This window comes from Patella vulgata, chromosome 2 (assembly GCF_932274485.2).
Source record: "Patella vulgata chromosome 2, xgPatVulg1.2, whole genome shotgun sequence".
Taxonomy (NCBI): domain Eukaryota; kingdom Metazoa; phylum Mollusca; class Gastropoda; family Patellidae; genus Patella; species Patella vulgata.
The window spans coordinates 32882096-32904301 of NC_065880.2; the positions used below are offsets into that span (position 1 = coordinate 32882096).

At 34.4% G+C, this 22206-nt stretch overlaps 1 protein-coding gene across 2 annotated transcripts; it reads right to left on the reverse strand.

Annotated features, from left to right (window-relative positions):
- Positions 1-227: 227 nt before the first annotated feature.
- LOC126810423 (serine-rich adhesin for platelets) lies at positions 228-19898 on the reverse strand. 2 transcript variants are annotated; one of them, XM_050535481.2, is made up of 17 exons: positions 19831-19898; positions 18412-18470; positions 17339-17471; positions 16556-16708; positions 15911-15969; positions 14940-15123; positions 13953-14128; positions 13308-13406; positions 9551-12651; positions 9251-9362; positions 7850-8007; positions 6861-6971; positions 6045-6230; positions 5607-5704; positions 4290-4346; positions 3309-3448; positions 228-2694 (listed from the first exon to the last, which is right to left on the reverse strand). In XM_050535481.2, exons 4-17 carry the CDS (start codon positions 16682-16684, stop codon positions 2454-2456), a joined length of 4851 nt encoding a protein of 1616 aa, XP_050391438.1. In that variant the 5' UTR covers positions 16685-16708; positions 17339-17471; positions 18412-18470; positions 19831-19898; the 3' UTR covers positions 228-2453. The 2 variants fall into 2 exon arrangements, with proteins under 2 accessions (XP_050391438.1, XP_050391436.1); XM_050535479.2 differs by lacking the exon at positions 18412-18470 and having other exon boundaries at positions 19831-19896.
- Between the last annotated feature and the right edge of the window lie 2308 nt (positions 19899-22206).

Genomic DNA, 22206 nt, shown 5'->3' on the forward strand with positions numbered 1-22206 from the left:
TCAAAACACTCCCTCGACAGAAGTAGCGTAGGCTTATGATAGCGCTGCCCATCACATTTTTCATTTGGTAATAATTATGCCTAATGTATCAACTGTTCGTAACAAATGTCATGGACCGATCGATATTCTGAGGACAGGTTTAGTCCCGGCATTCATCTGAGATTAAGTTGGACTAAATCTTAAACTGATTTAAATAGGCTACAAGGACAACAAATAAAAAACAAAACTATATTAAGTAAGACTTTATTTTCTCTTTTCTGTAGGGAAATTCTAAATCTGATTTTTATCAATGTTCTGTTGGGTTTTTTCTTATATGAATACAAAATAAGTCTCATTTATTTTTTGTAAATTCAAGGTGTCTGTATTTTTGTAGCTGAATTTGTTTACATTTAGCTGTTATTTTTTATTTCATTAATTCCTTTAATATCGACATTTACAGATTCCCAATAATATCATACAGTATATAAAGATGAATAGTTTTCTATCTAAGGTACAATGTTTCCTAGTGATGTCAAACTTTACTTTTAAAATCTTGTACAAAATCTTCCTTTCAAAGCCTTCTGCATTCTCACTCACCTGCCTAAATCATAAATACATATATACAAATATATACATAGTAGAATAAATTCTTTAAAATACTTTTTCCTATAGGCATACAAACTTAGACTATATACATACAGGGCCTATAATATGTTGAGTATTCTTTGTTTACAAAACACATTAGCCTATAAAGTGCAGAAAACTGCAACATATATTAGAATTAGTTGTTAATAATCTAAACATATATGACCATGTTCTTGTTGTCCCTGGTCACAATATGATAAAGAGACTGTCTTTTGTTGAGAAAATAAGAACTTGTGTAGCACAAGAACATGATACATAGCACTGAGCAATACGATTTCTTAAAGATGCATTATGTGTAAGAGCTAAATCTGCCTATTTGAAGGTCTTTCTTTTGGCCTCAAATGTTAAATAAATTATTAATTAGACATTTATGCACATGACAAGCCAATGATTAACTCTCTAGAATCTCGGATAGTAGTGAATTTTAATGGATTGGAACATGATCGCCAATTAACAATTTAATTTAAAAACGGATAATCGAGACTTGTTTATTATGGTAGCAATGAAAATTGAAACTATGCTATTGTTATCACAACAAACATTCCTAAGCTTTGCTCAGAATAAAGTAATTTTATTGTAAGTTTCAATATATTCCCTTTGCATTATCTATGTTTGTAACTGTTATAGTGAGAACTGTCAGCTCTTTATCTACATCTTACATAATGCATCTTTAATTAAGAGCAATGCATTATCATGTAAAAAGAACAATACACAAAATGTAAGATTATCTTAATTTAGTTACACAGCAGCAAAAAAGCTTCCAATTTCTTTATAGAAATATTATATCAAATCACAATTAAACGTACAAAATTGATATATAAATTAACAAGCATTAAAAGTTTCAGCTGTAAATAGCTTACATTCCATACTATTTAAAACATTGAAAACTAAGGCTAATTAAAAAAATATATTCTGGTTTTCAGATACCGCTGCATCATATAAAAAGGGTGTGATCCATTTTAATTACTTCATTGTCATATATCCCATGGTAAAGGGAGGTAAATCTTCTCAGATATTTCCAGTTATATTCCAAAGGGCAAGTTTGCTCACTTATCAAGTATACAATGCAGATAAATATTTTTGACATAATAAATGGCACTGGACAAGTTTCAGTAATTATGCAATTGAATTCCTATAAAAAAAACAACATAAACCGATGACAGATGCAGGGAAAAATGTAAACCTTGAAATATGCTGCTAGTGAGAAATGAATTTAGTCACATGATCCTTTTGAAAAAACATCCCCACGGCATCAGATTATATTAAAGAATTGTCCGAGAACCAGAATATTTGTTTTTGTTTAGCCTAAAATTTAGTTCATTAATTTAAAAGCAAATATTCTCTTGGATTTGGGTGTTAATTTAGTTGGTGAGATGGATTATTAGTACTATAAAAGGTCCTGCTTTCTTAAGTATACATGTACATACTTCTTGAAGGTATTTACAAAGAAAGCCTTTTGAAGTAATCTACAACCAGATTACATATTTACATAATTATATATCACATCATATATTTTCAATAACAAACAATAGGTAAACTGGTTACACTTATATTTTATTTGGTTCCAGAATCCAACAACTCTAGATCAAATCAGTATTACTCACACCCAATATATGAACAAGGTCTTCTCATTTTGTGTCTCTTCAAATTGTAGACATAGAACTTTCAAAGCACAATTATTCATTAAGAATCCTTTTTTTTTCTTAAGTTCCACAATTTTAGTTGTTTATGAGTCTTAAATACTGAACATTCTATGCTTTTCAAAAATTAACACTAAATTATGGTATATTTCAATACAATAATAGAAGCAACTGAAATCCTGGATAAAGCTATAAGAACGTTATATCATGATTACTGCTACTGGATGTCTGTGTACCTGCTGTACGTCGGATTCCCCTAGTAATAGTTTGTGTGCCAGCCGTTAATGTTTGTGGGGCTGTTGAATCGTCACTTAAGAAAAAGTTCATCAAATTACGTCGGATAGGATTACCACTTTCACCTGTTTCTATCTCTGAAGTAGCAGATGTTCCTACTTCATCAGCTACAACTTTTAGTGTTATAATTGATGTACTGTAAAAAATCAGAAACAAAAGAAAACATCAAAGCCAAGAATGTTTACAAACACAAAATCTACAAACTCTTTTAAAAGTAATAACAACTGACAGTCGTGGATTCAAACTGATATACTTAAGAGTTAATAAGCCTTCTACCAATCAGACAGAGAGGGGGGGGGGGGGGGTAACATCCATGCAACACAAACTAGGTCATTTTGGGATTAACATATGGGTCAATTTTATTTCAACACTTTGCTTGTAAGTAGGGAGACCGTAGCAGTAGGAGTACCCAGACAAAACCCTACTCCTCATCACATACTCCACCAATAATAATTACTGTGATAACTACCAGTAGATTATTGAAAAACATGTTTACCGTTAACCACATACATCTGGATTAATGCGATTTAAGGAAAACTGTCCTTTGTCATTTTTATAGATGGAACTATTATTAATCCTTTGTCATGTTTTTGACATTTCCTTAGCTAATAAACAAATCCTTTTTTTGCATGAAATATTTACAAAATTCATCCTGGAAAAATAAAGTCAAATTATGAATAAATTTAGATAGTATCCCGTCATCCACCAAATTCCTATATCAATCTGTAAGCCCCTATGTAAAATTCATACCATGGACGACATATAACCAGATCTCCTCTATTGGTACCATAAATTATACCTTCACCCATTCTAGGTAACCATCTAGCAGAGTTTACACTAACATGTGTTCGTACATCAGAATCACAAGTATGGAATACATCTGTTACATGCTGTAAAACAATTTCATAAAGTCATAAATTTATCATTAAAACTGATTGATTAACAAAAAGAGACAACTACTCTCACTGTCAAATCGAAGCGGAGAATAGGGATACAGTAGGCTCCAGCACAAGCGACATTTGGAAAGACTGGGATTGATCCGTCAACCCTCTTTTCCGGGTGCAAATCCAACCTTAACAGTGGAGGCTATCCACATGGACCCGCTACTCGAATCACAGTTGTCTGTTTAATTCGTCTATTTTTTTGGCTTTTCTCCTCTATCAGTCTTAAACTTCTTTGACTGGGACTAATTATATTATCTACACTCTGGCAATATATCTTTTAAATTAGGTTATGAAACATTGGTATACTTGGCCTTAAATTCCACCCCATATTTTAGGTTATACACAAACCTCGCCAGATTCCAAACCTTGGTACAAGGCAAACATGTAAACACCACTAAAATACCAAACCCCGGTAATCCTGCCAAAAACCCAAACCCTGATGAAATTCTACTGATGGGGTCCTAACATGGTATATATAGAACCTCACTTAGTGAGATTAATCAATATGAAGAGTTCAATAAGAACGAAACTAGTAACTGCTAAACAGGGATAACTGGTCTAATCACCCATTTTATCTACTCTAACAAAAAGAGAGACATGTGAGTACAAAGTCTGTCATATTATGTTGATTAAAGAAAGTATTAATATATAGTAAAGGAAATAAATTGGATTTCATATGTTGGTGGGATGGGGGGGATTTTGCCCAAATTGAAAGGAAAGCTTGGACTGGTCAAAATCATAATGTCACAGATATTAAAATTATTTAAGTTTCAATTGTTAATTTTACCTTCATTGATTCTTCTCCAGCATGTGGTACATTTAAATTGTAGACCTGTGCTACTAACTATAACGAAAAAAAACACATTCTTCCATTAAATTTACATCACCAACATTTTAAAAGAAGGATATGGTAAAGACTGCTTCAATTCGAATTATATCTTTTTGAGCAAATAAATATATAAATTCACAAGGAGTCTACAGTTATTAAACATGTAAATCTAATTAACCATGCTTGAAACATTAAAAACATGAGATGTGCCAGAAGAACTCATGGTTTACATCCTAACATGAAGTTACATTTAATAGTGGTGATTTAATATAAGTTGTTGACCAGGCGTAGAGCTATGAACCAGAATTGAATTGAAATGAATGTACATGGGACCTCGGTTTTTTGTCCCATCCAAACAACTAGACAGCTGTCGTCAGGCCCTCCGTTCTGCATCACTGACAAGGGGGAACCACGCTGGAAAATCTGGATGAACTTTCTCGGCCAATGCAGGGATTGAACACCTGACCTCCAGACTAGCGAGCCAGTGTCATATACCCACTTAGCCACCGTGACCCCCCATGAACCAGAATTAGTATAACTCCAAAACTGGAAGTGGTAGTGCAAAGCCACCAGGCCTATGTCACTCCTCAGCTCAAGATGCCCTTATAGCCCATCTTTCCACCTCAGGGCAGCCCTAATATAGCTACTAACCCAAAACAAACAGACAAACAAGTCATAAATATATATAAAATGTATATAAAGTACAAGATAAATACATAAATAAATGAAAAATACACCCAGTTAAAAATATCATTACTTCATTCTGATATACATCAAATCATAAGCTAGTTGTCTGCTCTTTCTCGCGCGTCTTCAGATTTTATAATGTATATAAATAAGTATACATTTTTATATGTACAATAATAGATTACCATATAGATTAATTATTTTTTTGATGGCTTTTGAATATTAGACTTCGTCACTTGATGCTCTTTAAATTAACATATCAATTGAAATACAAGAATACACAACTAGAGGGACAATTACAAATTAACAGTTCACAAAAAACTGTTACTTCAGACTTAATCTCATTTGGGAAAACTAATTCAATTATTTAAGCTGACCACCTTGAAAGCATAACAGTGCAAAATTCCTAGATCACTATTTAAAAGAAGGGGCGAGGTAGAATATATTGAAGAAACCTGAGTTCACATTCAGAAAAAAGTGACCAGGGTCTCTCAGAACCACCCATGTAGAGAATGAATCAATCTTAATTACGCTTGTCCAAAGCTACAAGTTCTATGCTAACATTAAAATAATAAGTTTAATACCAACCTGATGGGTTGTAAAGACCCAGGAAAGACGTTTAGCAGCTAGACCAATCATAACATGTTCGTTTCTTGGTGATATACTCACAGATATTGCATTCGGACCTAAAAAATAAATCAATTTGAAACAACTATATTTGCATGTTGCCCGATAACAGCAGATCTCAGCAATCTATGGTCTTGTAAGACTAGATTATAAAATGAGCTTCTATTGAAGTATCTCTTAAAATATAATATTTTTCGCAGTTTGATTGTGTTTTCCATTCAATGGCTATGTATTAAGAGCACCACAAGTATCTAATCATTTTTCAAAATGTGAAAAAGAAAATAAAAATGCAGAAGTGTGAACTAACATTTCTTTACAAATCTCTACACATCCTAAGATTTGTAAGTCTCGTTTCATGTATTTTTCAAAATGTTAAAAACATTCCAAAACAGAACTTACCAAAACTTTTAGTATATAAACATTGAGCAAAGTTATAAGTTTCTAAGGAAAAGACAGCTAGTATATTATCATCAGGAAATCCTCGATGACTAGGTACAAACGTTGCTAAACGAGTTCCATCCTGAGATATATCACAACTAGCATCATTATGTAATTTACACATTCCTACTATTACATTGGATTTACCTGGAAAAACAAAATAAAAAATATCAGTTACATCTAAATTAATGACTTGGATCAAGCATTTCTGCAAAAATGAGCCTAATTAGTTAGAGATGCATAATATTTGAGACTTCAGGTAATCGAATAAACATGTTAATATTCAACAATGCAAATATTCTGCTGAAAAATATTAGGCGTAACAGATAATCATAGGCGTCCAGAAGTAACGCTAAAATTATTGTCACATATCTGTACACAACTTTTGAAATTCAATGAGAATCTTCATGATGTCACAAAAAACAACTTTACCAGGCTTCAACAAAACAAATCGTATTAAACATGCATTGTGTAAGAGCTAAATCTGCCTTTTCTAGGTATTTTTTCTGACTTTAAATATTAACATTTATTAACATCACAAGCTTTCATAAATTTGACGATGACGGAGAAAGAACTCTGTGATTTAGAAATGAAAGAAAACATCTGAATTTTGATAGACTTAATGAAAAATCCCTGCAAATTTGAAAAAGCTTTGTCATGAAACTATTATAATTTACAAGAAATCCTCATCCAGAAGACTGCAATATCCATCGACAATGACGACATATTAAATGCCAGCGCATAAAAATAACATTAACCATGTTCAAAGGCACTTACTATTTGTTAAATCGGGTACTTCATATTGCCTGAAATCCCACCATTGTATTCTATGAGATTGTGGGACTATATTATTAGCTACAGCATTTTCACCTGTTCCCATAAAAGCACCTGTAAAAGTAGATAAGTACTTGTATACATGTGATCTTCGGGAAAAATCTGACTCAATGAAATAATATTTAAAGGGCATGTACATGTAGATTTATTCTTTGGAACCTTAAACTAACACAGTTCTATAAATAGCCTTAAAATAGCCAAAAATGGGTCTAACAGCACATATTAATGTATGTAAAGTGAATTACATTCAATATTTAAATCTTTTGTTGTAATTCCTCATCAAATATGTTCTGTGAGAAACAGTCCAAATAGAACTGCTGAATTCATTCTACGTGGATTTTTTCTTTATATTTTTTTGTGTTGATCAAGACATTTTTAATTACTTCCTCGTATTGTGGTCTATGTTTTTCTTTGGTCTTTACAAATTGAACTCAAAACCATAGAGTACACAAGACTGTGTACTGATTTTAAAATGTTCATTGTGTCTTCAATATTATCATCCCATATTTTCAATTTGTGTTTTTAATTGTCAATATCATAGCTAATATTGAGTATGAGGTTTAGCTCCTTTAACTTAGTTTAAGCCGGCTATGAATATATAAAAGCATAAAACATGAAAGCAACATATCAATCAATTCAATTTGCTTTAAAACAAAATACTCTGTTTAGCAATGAATATGTATTATCAATCTGGGAACACTGCTCATGTTATTGAAATGAAAACATTATAAATAATATAAATTCCACAATGCTCAAAGTTGTGTTGGATGACCACATTGACTGTGGTAATAAAGAGCCCAATTTCCAAACATAGGTAATACTAAAATGTTATAGAGCGTGGTTTTGGATTGATGTGCAATAACCTGTTAAAAATAATGTACCGGTAACATAACCTTCCTAAAAAAAGATTATACAATAAAATTAACTAGTACCTGCTATTGCCCTATTAATGGCAGCCTGTAAAGCATCATTAGGTCTATTTATAGTATCATCTAATATAGAAGAAGAATAATGCGGATGTAGATGTATCTGTTGTAAAGAATGCCAACTTTCATCCTCAGATGGCCGTTCACCTCGATCTAAGGGTAAACTGAAATACATAAATATAATTAACTAAGTATCAACAATTTGATGCCAAGAAAAGAATAGAAGAAAGTAATATCTGTTAAACACATACAAATTGTTCATGTTGGCTCAAAAACCCTGAATTTATCAATGCCCCAATGAATAATCCTGTAAACAGGCAGATAACTCTGCAATTTGCAAACAAAAAATTTTGAATTGACTGTAGGGTTTCTCCTCCTTAGGCCCAAACGAACAATTCGATTGTAAACTTTATCCTGTACAGCGATCACAAGCTTTAACGAAAATGAAATGAAATGGGGTTCAACGTCCTACTGTTTTGCTCCTATGCTGGGCTAATGAAGACGGGCATACGCCATACAGTGTGCTATGAGAGAAATTTTGCCCGGACGCGGCACTATCGCCTACTCTTATATCGAATTCCAACTGCCAAGGGATCTTTAACGTTGATTCCAATGTATACACGAGTCCTCAGTTTTTTGTTTCGTCCGAAGGACATCCATCCTGCATCACTGACAAGGGGGGGCCACGCCAGGAAAATCTGGATGAACTTTCTCGGCCAATGCAGGGATCGAACACCCGACCTCCAGGCTAGCGAGCCAGCGTCTTACCCACTTAGCCACGTGATCCCCACAAGCTTTAACAGTCAAATTGTTAATGGCAGAAACCGACACAAAACATAATCAGAATCTAAGATTATATTGAAAGTAATGATATGCAATCGAACAATCTCTTCAAATTTTAACATTTTGTGTTTTGAACTCTGAACCTTAGAGCGCTCATAAGAAAGTGTTGATGCACAATGAAAGCCAGACAACAGAAGTATATATGTTGGCATAAAAAAATGTGGCATTCAAATCACTGTAATGCTAGAAAAAAATTGGAAACTAACTGGTTGATATCAGCCAGGCAATGTTTGCTACCTGTAAACCATTATAACATTGTGCACAATGTAAGTCCAATACAAAACATCAAACTTTAGCAGTTTTTCAAACTAGTTTTTGCTTAGATTCTCTAATCATTTTAGCATGTTGAGTTTCACTAGAATAAGTCTACTATTTGCATTTTGAACTCCAATATCATGTTTTCAACTAATAAGCCTTTTATTATAAGGGTTAAACACTGGTTCGTGGTTTTCAATGTGTTGGTGTTCAAAATTTATGAAAGTTTTGCCGAGTGCCTATGTGCATGTCATGAAAGCAATACAATAATGTTTCTAATCGAAATTTACAAGTACCCAAGCTACTTACTGTATACTTCTTATATTATTAGTAGTGGATGATATGTTTTGGGGCGTTGGTTCACCACGTAAAAATGATTCCAGCATATGGTGATTACTTCTTCCACTTCGGTTTACAGATTCTGAAATGAAGAAACATGCAGATAGAATTTCACCATTAGAATAGTCTATTCAAAAAGTTACATGTATCTTAATTTGATAAAAATATCTGCATCTTTGATTGATGTAAAGGACAGAATACCTTTCCAACATTTGAAATCTGCAAAAGGAAAAAAGAAAAATGTTATTTTGTGTGGAAAAGCTCATTTACCTGGTTGTGATGAAGAAAGAAAAGATGAGGATGAAGATGTTGGTAGATCTCTAGTTTCATCTCTAGGTCTAGTTATAGTTATTACAGGTAGAGATGGTGTAGATGTAGAGGTAGATGTTGGTAGAACAGCTTCTGGTTCAGAAGATAAACGTCCTCTCATACTTAATATCCTATCTCTATCTTGATGAAGTGCTCGAAGTCTTTCTGTGAATGATGCACGCAGTGCATTTATTCTCTGATCTAGTTCAGAAACTTGTCTTTCTAGTCTAGCAGTGATGCTGGCTAGATCCTCACGATGATTTAATCCTGATGATGTGATAGCACTATTGGATCTACCTATCCGGACATCCAATTCAGAAATACGCCGTTCTAATCTTGCTGTAGCATTTGCTAGATAAGCATGATGTCGGAGGACTGAGTGAGTTGGGCAATTGTTGGGGGAAGAATCCTCATCAGGTAAGGAAGACAACGAATTTGAAGTATTATTTCCTGAAGGATCATTAGAAGCAGAGGTAGCAGGTGCTTCTACAGGATTATCAGTGGAAGGATCATCTACAGGTGTTGATGATACAACCACTGTATTACTGACACTGAGAGAGGTTGGTGTTAATCCTATGGTGGATAGCCTTGGGTTGGTATCAGTAGACTCAGATAGTGTAGCACGAGAAGATAGGAAAGGACAAGTATTAGATGGAATGTTTGATATGATATGTGTGTGCATCTCTGAGTCCATGGTGCTACTTACTGCAGTAGGAGCTGATGATATAGTTGACCGTTCATCTGATGTAAGCGTCGATGTGTCAGTAAGACTAGATGGTATATTAATTGGAGAACTCTGATTGTAGTGATTCACAAACTGACAAAGACTTGAAACTGATGCCAAATCACTTGACGAGGATGACTCGTTATTTGCACTTGTTACAGACACTGAAGTTTCACCTAATGCTGAAACTGGTTGAAGATTGTTAGCACTGCTTGTTGAACTAGATACACTATTAACATTTTGATCACAATCTGGATTGTCCCTACCTAAATTGGTCATACCATCCTGGTTAGGGAGGTCCTCCTCTGCCATTTCAACTATATTTGTTAAATCTAAGGATTGGTAATCATCCTGCTCATTTGGAGTAGCTTCATCAGGTGAGTCAATCGTAACAGAGCTATCTGTTATTGTGTCGCTGTCATACAAAAAGAAATTAGGATTGTCTGTTTCAGATTCATCATCCATCAGTAAATCTTCCAGATCCTGCTCAGATGAAACTACATCTGTTTCCTCATGTAAATCCAAGCCAACTACATCAGTACCTTGATCTGAACATTCAGGAAGATTCATGGCTCCTGTGGTTTGACTAGTTTGATCTGTAACAACTGTTCTACTGTGAGAATGAGGACAAAGAAGAGGTCGAGTTGCAGCTGTAGATGAGAATATTCCACTACTACTAGTGTTGCTGCTAGTAGTAGTATCAGTTGCACTAATCATTCTACCCAGCGAAAATAAAGAACTGGATATTGTAGATGTTAGAGTATGAGATAATGAAAATCTGTCAGAACGGATATCAGATGTTGGTTCTTGACTATTACTAGTAACTGTAGAGTTTCCTAAGCTTTCTGGATATGGTGTACGAGAAAGATAAAAGCGTTCTTGTCTAAGCATCCTCTGTCTGGAGTTTCTACAGGCTGCCAACTGACGACGTATTCTAGATAAAGCTGATGACTGCCTCTCTGAAGGAAGGGGTGCTCGCGTTCTAGAACAGGTATTTTCACTTGTATTTTCATCTTGACGTGGTATTGGAGCCGGCAAGGGCTGATCAACAAACAGTATGTTACTAGAGGAATCTGCACCTGTTGTTGACGACGCTGAAACAGATGTTCGATCTGTTCCAGTTGATGGTACTACACTAGAAGTCGAACTAGAATTAAACAGATCAGGACTCTCATTTCCAGTTTCTCCACCAGACTGTCTACGAACGATCAGGTTGTCATTTAAGTTTTCCCTAAGTGGGTCAGTACCTAAGGGATTTGGCCGACTTAAACAACTATTGATAATACTTCTTTCGATACTACGTGCCACAGAAGTAATACCTCTAGAGGGATAGCCAGAAGAGTTGGAAAGAGATGATGATGATGTGCTAGTAGACATTATCCCAGAACTTGATAATAATCTTGAAGGACTGACAGCAGTTGAAGCTCTCAAGCCTGTTATTCGAGCTGGTGGGAATCCTGGTGTGACATGGGGTACTGCAGTAAACATGGATGGTGGAGCAGATATGGATGCTGGTGTGGATGAGGATGTACTCTGTGGTTGATCTAAAGCTGAGGAAATAACCTGTTGAATCTCTTCATTCATATGATTCAACCTGTCAATAAATCTAGGAGTGAATTCAGTAGAACTTGTGGTAGTAATGGCGGACAATCCCTGATTAGTATCCGATGGTCTTGAGACTATCGTAATTCCTCTAGGAGAAGGTACTGATGCACTAGTGCTTGTAATTCTACTACCATCATGATTTCTTCCCCGTCGTCTAAGGACTTCTGTAAGTATGGCAAGTCTTCTGTGCGATCTATCTGATCTAGTATGATAAGGGGCTCTATGTGAATACCTTGTTCGTGCTCGACCACCTTCTGCATGCCGTAGCTGAGAACGATTTAATCTCTCAATCTCATCATCAACACGAGTGTCATCATCATCTGATGAGGGGCGTGGAGGTGGACTCCAATTTCTACTCCTCAATTCAGATAAAACTCTGTACCTATTTGTATTAGGAGCTTCGCGTGGTTGAGGCAACTGTCCTTCGCCTTCACCTATTTCCCACAGAAAATTAATGGGGAGCGGAGAGTTTCTACGTGGTGGTCTAACTATTCCATGTCTTGAATTAGCTGATGACGCGGTTACCTCTGCAGCATATTGACGAGCCAGATTAATACCATCTAATTGTACAGGTGATAATGGATGTGGTAGTGCAGATGGAGGTGGTTCTATATCGTCCTCTTCACGGTTTCTTATCCTATCTTGTTGATAAGAATGGAATCTTTCTACAAGATGTTGATAACGAGACCAGTTATTTCTCAACCTTGAATGGGGATGATGACCAGTTCTATCTCTGAAATAAAAGAATAAAACAGTTAATACACAGACTGAAAAGATAGGTTGCCAGGCAACGAAACATGACCTTAAACACTGTGTATAAATTTAAAGTCAATCGGATATTAACTTTGACCTGTAGAGCATCCACAAGATTTTTTGAAGTGATCAAGGGCAATAACTCTGGCAGTAATTATCGAACATCGCTGAAAATCAATAGGCTTCTTTGTCTTATGACCTTAAACACTGTGTATAAATTTAAAGTCAATCGGATATTAACTTTAGACGGACCGACGGACGGGTGCGACAACAATATACGACCACATTTCAATATGGGCGTATAAAAATGATATATAAGTTTATACATGATGTCTCAACATGTATATATTTTGATATCCATTCTTCAAAGAGAGAAATGGGGTTTAATGGCCACTCGACACAAACTAGGTCATTTCGGGACTAACATATGGCTCAATTTTATTTCAATAATTCGCTAGTACCCACGAGGTTGGACAGGCAACCCTACTTCTTGTCACCTACAACCGGGGAATCAAAATTACGCCAGTTAACTCAATGACAGACCTAATGATCCAACGCGTAAGCGCTAACCATTCGACCACCCAACCCCACTGTTTTAAAAATGAAATTCAACTCAATGATGCTTGACCAACTTACCTCATATGGACCACATTGGGAGGGTCATCTCTCGCTAATGTACTAACATTAGTTATACCAGTGTAAATATATTGTCCTAATGGATCAAAACCAAGCCACCTGCAAACATACAAATAAGAGCATGTAAATTGCTAAGCCCTGTACCAAAATCTAATTTTATTGAGGTGTCAATTGATTATGGAGCTCCAAGGGAGTGAAACTAGTTTCCTATCTCTGACCGCTATTCTTAACAGATGTCTCAAAACTTGTATTCTTTACACCAACATTTGAAAATTAAATTTGATCATCACTGTTGTCAAATTTTGACTTGTGATATTGCTCTTGCTTATTTTCTAATTTCATTACTAACATCAAATGTAGTCTATGTTCAGAGTCGTTTCACAATTTTTTCATATTTGTTTATTTTTTTTAATATTCGTAATTGTTATTGTATGGTACCACAGAGCAGTTAAAATGACCTAATGGTCAGCGCTAAAGAAATATATTATCATTACATCACAATTGATCAACATCAACATTAAGCATCAATATTAAAAATTAAAGTTCCCACACTTTCGGAGGTAGAATAAAATTATAAAATTCGAACATGGAGGGACAACATTTAATTTTGAACAAACAGCAAAAAAATGTTTATGTTGTACTCACCTAACCCGCTCATATTCATGATTTGTTCTACACACAGCAAATGGTTCAGGTTCACTCCAGTCCCAGAAATACACACAATTGGATGTAGCAAATAACAATACATGATCAGTAGGGTGAAAAGTAAGAGATGCTATTACTGTGTTATTTGGAGCCTGCCATATTTCACTTCCACCACCCTGAAATAATTGTCCCATAGTTTTTATAAAATAAATAATATCAAGACATATTTTCACATCACTGTAAAAACATTTTACTTATCAATATTGATCTAAATCCATACTGAGCTCATTTTCTATAGTTATGTCTCTATTGCAATGCAAGACATTTCTTAGCTCTTTGATCTAAACATTATTATGACTTATATAAGTTAAATATCTACAATGCAAGAAAGAAACAACTCATTGTGTTCTAAAATTTGACAAATAAATTGTTTATCTCTGTTTATAGCCGGTGCAGAAATTATTCAACCAATATAGAAAGGGAGCTAGCTTCAGGTTATTCTGAAAATCGCGTACAAACTTTCTACAGATGCTCTGAACCTTGATTCTTAAGTTGAGGGTCCCCTACCCATGGGGGTGGGGGGGTCTGACAAAACATTGAAATTTCAAGTTTAATTTAACTTTAGAAGCAGATTTATTGTGTTTAAAAATGTGTGACAAACCCATTTTAATAGTGCCCCACTTTTTTAATGTTAATTTGCATAACCTGATTTTGAGCCAAGAAAAAAAACAACCTTTATTTACAGTTACGTGGGCCTGAAAAATAAGGTTTGTATTATCTATTTCCTAGCATTTCTACCTTAATAACTGAGTAAGGTTTGTGAAAATAATACCGAAACTTCAGTGTTTGTCTAGAGAAAATCATGACATGGGAAAGAAAAATGATTATTATGGTTGGCAATTTTGGCTCAAAAAAAATGGGATTGGTCGGGTAACGGTAAACACAGGTGTTTTTTGGGAGGCCTTATGTGAAACTGTTGCTACATACCAACAAATCCCAGATTCTGACTTCTCCTCCTAGACAACCAGAAGCTAGAATATCATTAGATGATGGATGAAAAGCCAAACACCATGGTGTACGAGGATGACCTACTAATACATGAGTACATTTTCCACTGACAATATCTGATACTCTCACAGAATGGTCACCATGAGTTGATGCTACTTTCGTCCTTTAAAAGAAAATTTTAAAATAATACACTATTTGTATGAGTAGTAACTATGGTAGAGTTTGTCTCTGGCCACAATAACCTCATCACTTCAGATTGTGTGATAAACTTAAGGAGTATATGGTTCTATTGTTTGGAACCTTAAAGTAGACGAAACTGGGTCTAAAGCACATAACAATGTAACTTGAATGCATCAGTAACTTATATTCAATTTTGAATTTTTCATTGTAATTTCTAATCAATTATGGTCGGTGAAATACAAAATCAGTCAAAATTGAACAGCAGTCCTTTACGACATCTTAGTCCATTCAACACATTTTTTTTTATTATCATTTTGTCGTTTGTGAATCTGACATTACTAATTACTTCCACATTGTCCTCAAGGATATGTTTTCTTTTTTCATTAAAATGGTGCCCAAAACCATAGAAATACAATAGAGATAACAACACCAATATTGATAGAAATGGACCAATATTGAATTTTAGTTTGTGTTTTTAATTTCAAGTGTTATGGAAATTATTGAGTTAAGAGGTTTTGCTTCTTTAATCTATAACTTATATTTCATTGAAAATATTTCTCAAGGGTTACTGACCCTTGTACTTATAGCAGCATGACAATTACATGTATCAATGTCATTAACATATCGTATCTCTATTTATGTACTTTACATAAACTAATTAAATTAATTTATATACAGAATGGACTGTAGTGTCATCTGATGTCCATTAATCTGTCTTTATACACACAAACTGAAAAATGAATCCTAAGTTTATCCGTTTTACTCCTTACCTATCAGTGCTAAAATCAACCAGAAATGTTGCTCGAGGTTGTCCAGATAACTTACAAGGCTGAAAATAGTGAAAAAGAAATTAATGAAGATGGTTACCAAATAGACAAATGTATTGTTAAATGCATGAACTTTGCAATGAAAGATATAGCCTATTTATATCTACACTCTAATTTAAAGATGTATTATGTTTGTAAGATTTAGATAAAGAGCTGACAGTTCGCGCTATAATACATGTAGTTACAAAAATAGATATTGAAAAGGGAGTAATGGCCGTTTGAAGAATAGTGTAGTCTCGATTATCATTCATACTGTTGTTGCGATAATAAACAAAGTCTCGATTATCATTGTCTTAATTAAAATATTAACTTTCGATTGTGTTTAAATCCATTGAAAGTCTCAACCATCTGATGGTCAAGAGAGTTGGTTATGGGCTTGGCATGTAAATAAATGACTAATTAACGATTTATATAATATTTGAGGAACAAACGAAAGATCTGCAATAGTCAGATTTGGCTCTTACATGTACATAATGCATCTTTAAGATATACATTGACATCTAGTTAGAATCTGTTGCGAAAAGCTTCTATCACATTATACATGTATATATCTGCTCTAAGCAGCATGGAGTAATTATGAAAACTTACATAGTTTTTAAATGAACTGACACCATTTTCATTTGACACTAATGTTTCAGATCCTTTTGTAGATTTTAGCCGATTAGTCTTTCGGGCGAATCCAATTTCTCTTTGTTGCAGATATTGGTTAAGCTTCATGCTTATTGTCCAGACCTCGAGTTCCTTTAACAAAGAAAAGTCAAATGAGAGATGATATATAATAATAAAGCATGGACAGATCACATGGTACAAACTTTGTACACTGAATGAGATTAATTGAATACCACATGAACAATATATAATGATACATAAAGTATTAATATTGAGTGAAATTGATTGAACAAAACATGAAAAATATAATGATATATGCCACAACAAGAACACATAATGATATACCGATATATATGCCATGACAAGAACACATTTTTATTGACATAAAGTATTAACACATTAAGCAGCAGATGAAATGAGGTTTAATTAATGTCCTACCTTTGTGCACTACCAGGGATAATGTAGACGGGCATATACATGTATCATGCAGTGTGCTATGAGAGAAATTTTGTCCAGACATCCATGCTATGGCCTAAACTTATTTCTAATTCCAACTGTCAAGGGGTCTTTTACATACACACCAATGTGTACAAATAGGACTCTAGTTTTTCATCCCAATACGAACAACTAGACACTGTCCCTCACTAGAAAATCTGGGAGAACTTTCTCAACCAACCCTTGGATACTCTTTGAGCAAATGTGGCCCGCCTAATGTTGAAGTAATAATTTTATTCAGTTGATAATATATATGGTACATTATACCTGAATAGGTTATGAAGATGAACTTTATAGAATGATCATCACAATTCTTGGTTGTAATGTGTATCCTACTGTCTATATTACTGACACTAATCCCATCAAGAACAAACTTCAAATCTTCAAGGTGCACTGCATTCTGTAATTGTAAAAAGTCCATTATTCAGACACATTTCAATAAGTTTATATAATTTGAAATAAACCAAAATGCAGTTTTGTTAAGAGTAGTAAATATTTTCTACTGGATGTTACGGAACTTGAATAACAGAATAGAGATAATCATGCACTTTTGTAAATAAAACTGTTATAAAAATTGGTTTCTTATTGTATTTCGCACTTAACAGATGTGCAGAAATCTGAGAATCTCTAAAAACAAAAAAATAACATTATCACCCTTAATCTTTCCATTATTTGCCATAATATCCCAACACTACTAACACACTTTTCGAGCCCTATAGTGTAAGAAATAGTAGGGCTTATAATAATTATATTTAAATGAAATATTCCCTTTTGGCTATTCAAATAGGTTTTATTATCGAAACTTCTTGCTTGGTTAATGACAAATAAAGAACTGAATTGGCCGTAGAAAGGTCATTCCAGTAGCTCACAGGTATTACCACATGCTCTATAGAAAACACACTGACATTGATAATTTGGGTTTTAATCAAATAATTTCAAAATGAAGATAAATTATAATTAACCACTGCATATTTCTTGCATTTATCGGTTTTAGACGATCCCTTGCAACATTACAGATCACAGAATTGTGATGTAAACCCTAATATTGAATAACTAATTCGAATGATAGACTAATTTCACAGCTAGCAAACCTAGCGCCCCCTGAAATGGTTAGTCAGGCATGATAAGAGTAAACACATACATGTACACAACATGTGGATCATCAATAGAATGCGTAATTTTCTTTATAGCTACATGTACATGGCAGAGGTCGATAGTACATGTAACCACGTTTGAAGATTGGGTTTTGAAAAATACACTATTTTTCCAGCGTGCAAAATAACCAATGGGTCAGATGTTGTTTCAGTCATTTTCCACAGCCCTGGGTCTACATACTTTACCTTTTCTTACAAACTTCCACTCTGTTAACCAATGCATCCATGACAAGTTGGACCAAAGACTACTCAGGATAATATAAAAACAAGTTGGATAAAATACTAAGACCACTCGTACAAACGAAAAAGACAATTCGGATCATTCTCAAAGACAAACATAACAAAAATATGTTTTCTTTAAAATAAAGTATTTATGTGATCGATATTCCTAAATAAAGTGTGGATTTGTTAAGTTAATTCATGAGTTTTCGTTTTGATAAATATGTTTTCCTTAAAATATTAAGCATTGTGTACTTCTGTGTCTGTGTTGTGTCTTGTCCGTAGGTTTGTCTTATGTAATTGCTTGTGTGTGGTGAGGTCACCTGCACTTATTATTAGCTTATCAAAGTGTAAAAGCCCAGGAAATAAAAACAATTAGCAAAACTTCAGAAGTTGTTATAATTTAAAATAAATATCAATATAATTAGCCTACAACTATAACTAGTATTTTAATTATAATTATAAAAGAAACATATATAATACTTATAATGTCACCAACACTACTTGGTTAAAACAGAAAACACTATAGATGATATTGTTCAGAATGGTCTTTTAATTTTATACATATAAATGTAATGTGGTACTGTACAGTGGTCCGACTTATCTGGATACCTCAATGTCTAGTTCTACTTGAAAATAGTCTTGAATTATTATAAATTTGTGTCAGATGTAGAGAGAAATGATTCCTTTGACGAAAAAGAAGAGTCAAGGTGAAAAATAGAAGTTGAAGATTCCAAATTGGTCTTTAGAACAGAGATGGGAGTAGAGCAGAGCTGTATTGTCATTTTGCAGCAATAACTAATAAGGGTGAACAAGAAAGATCAGAGGACTGCGTCGCATCAGAGACCGTTCAAGGAAATACAACTACAAGTTCTCAATGTTCAGCAGATGCTGAATTGCAGAGTATGTGTATGGCCTATATGGTCCACATTAATGTGATTAATATGGTACCTGCACATTAAATTCAACGTTTGTCTGTTACTCCAACGAGTGGTGAACTGTATGTGGTTTGACTTTTGACTTCAGTTGATCTTGTTCTTTTGTGTATCTATAGGCCTATAGCCTGTTGAAATTGGTCATTAACTTTAAGAGGCGGGCAACTGGCATGCATTGTTATTATCAATATCCAAGCACAGATTTAACTTTAATCTAGCTTGGCAATGATTCTTTGGTTGCTCTCAAAATAATGTCATGTTGGGTCATTTTGCTTTGAAAATTGGGTCTCGGCGTTTTTAAACTTTGAAGAAAAATATTGAATGTTTTTTAATAAAGAAAACGAAGGTTTCAACTTATTTTCCAATACCATGTGCGTCAATAAAACATATATGCCTTGGCAAACTAATGATGATTTCTGAGACAAGAAAGACAAATCTAAATGTTTCTTACAAAGGTGAAATAATTGCACCAACTTGTCCACCAACTTGCACTTTTGACCCGTTAGGCAGCCATTTTTCAGTTACCCGGATGTGTAAATAACCGTCTACTTACAGGACTTGGATTCACGCCTACAACCGCCCGACTCAAATTTCTACTCGGGTATCTCACACACTTGGCACAAACAGAGAGAGAGAGAGCTAGAGAGAGAAAAATGAGGTTTAACGTCCACTTGACACAAACTAGGTCATTTCGGGACTAACACACGTTTTAATTTTTTATTTTAATAATTCGCTTGCGCGTAGGGGTCTTTAAGCAGTGGGACGACCCGGAGGACCCAGAGAAAAACCACGAGGTTGGACACGTACAACGGGGGATTCGAAACCACGCCAGTTGACTCAATGACAGGCCTTATGATACAGCGCGCACGTGCTAACCATTCAAACAGTAAAGTAATAAAACATATTATTAAGCGGTTCGAAGATGACTCGTTTCATTTAGTAGGCCTCTTTGGCACGTGTGTTGACAGCAGCGAACACACAATTGGTATAGCCTATTTCAATACTGTAGATGAGTGGAGAAACTCCAAATTTCATGTTAGAGACATTTACCACAGCAAGGTAGATCAAGATGTGCATTATCAATAATTATACCCTTTCCCTTTCCTCAATTCTAGAATGTGAAATAAAAAGTGTGGGGAATATATAAAAAGTCATCTTTTTTTTATTATTGTTTTTGTAATAGGCTACATGAAAACCTAGGGGTCAATATGCAGGTAATCAACTAAAATGTATAAGAAATAGGAAACATGTGTTAAGGGAGTAATATTGGAGATTGTATTTTGCAAGTACTTGACAGGAATTCTTGAAGTTAATGTAATAATACTACTTTAAATTTAAAATTTTGAAATCCAGATATTTTTATTTTAGGTTACATCAGGATCCGCTTTGAACACATAAAGATTGGATTGGAGTAAGTTAGTGGATCCACCCAGCCACCCTCCCTATGCCGCCATGGTTATTTTGATTTTCCATTGCAGTTTGTGGACTTTCGTTAGCGATGGCTAATAATTAGCAACAGGAAAAGCCTCTCAATCACACAAGATCAACCAACAGTCTAATTTCTCATAAATATAGATGGAATCATCCATCAAATCACAAAAAAACATAATTATGCCCTCAAAATATTAGGGTTTAGTGAAAATTGAAACAGTAACATCCAATACCTATTAAAGTGGAATAACCTGTCATTTTGAACTCTTAATAAAACCGGAAATTATACTTGAAGACCGAACTTTTTTTTATATTAACTGTTAGTTGACACAAGGGCCATCATAATCAAAGGCCAAGGGTCATTGATTGGTTATGTCACCAGATAGAAGGTCAAAAGTCGAACAAAATTCAAAGTGAAACCGTAAGTAAATGTAATCGAAATGGAAAAATCGGCTTCCTGTGGATTGTTGCCATTTGGAGTAGGTTTTTGAAAATCGGAATCAAAATGGCGGATGAATACCGATTTGAAGTTGTTTTTTTTAAATCCAATATGTGGCGGCCAAACGGTTGAAAATGTTATTGTACAAGATCTCTAAAATGAAATACAATATCTGGGGCTAACACTGCTATATGTCATTTTTGGTCTATTTTTAAAATGGCATCAATGTGTTCATTACTCCTACCAAGTGTCAACTTGATACCCCAAATACCTGAAAATCTTTGATGCTAAAACTAATCGAGCCCCTATGGGATTCGTCCAACGAATTCAAAGTTAAAACGCGACGAAGAGTCGTTGATATGGGGAATCTGAGATTAGTTTTTGTCTTTAGCCGTAAAACACTTCATGTTTGTCAAAAGTGACCCAATTTATATGTAATAAATAGATCCACGGAGGTCAACCACATCTACGTTGGCAGAATTTTTGCACCATGTACAGTTTTGGTTGCACAAACTGACTACCCCCCCCCCCCCCAAAAAAAAATAATATAATAAAAACTCTTACAGAAACAATGCGTGTTTAAATGTTGTGGTCCATGCATCGTCTTTGATAGGCAATAAGTAATTGGACATATTAACACAAGATACGCGAGTATCCTTGTCGAAACGTCACTATCCATAATATTCAAAGGCACCTGTGTTCTAAACTGCACACACGAGTCACAGAACATTGTGTTTGGAAGAGAACACTTACTGTTATACAAAAGACCCTTTGGCGTTTTATTGAGTTCATTTTAAACCTATAGTGTTCTAAGAAGAACACTTGGTGTTTTTTTTTAGAGCATATCATGTTCTGTACGGACATTAGTTACCTCCCTATTTGGGGGTTTTAAAAGCCTTCTTTGTTTGAAGGCCTTTTTGAGAACACACAATGTTCTCATAAGAACATACACAGTGT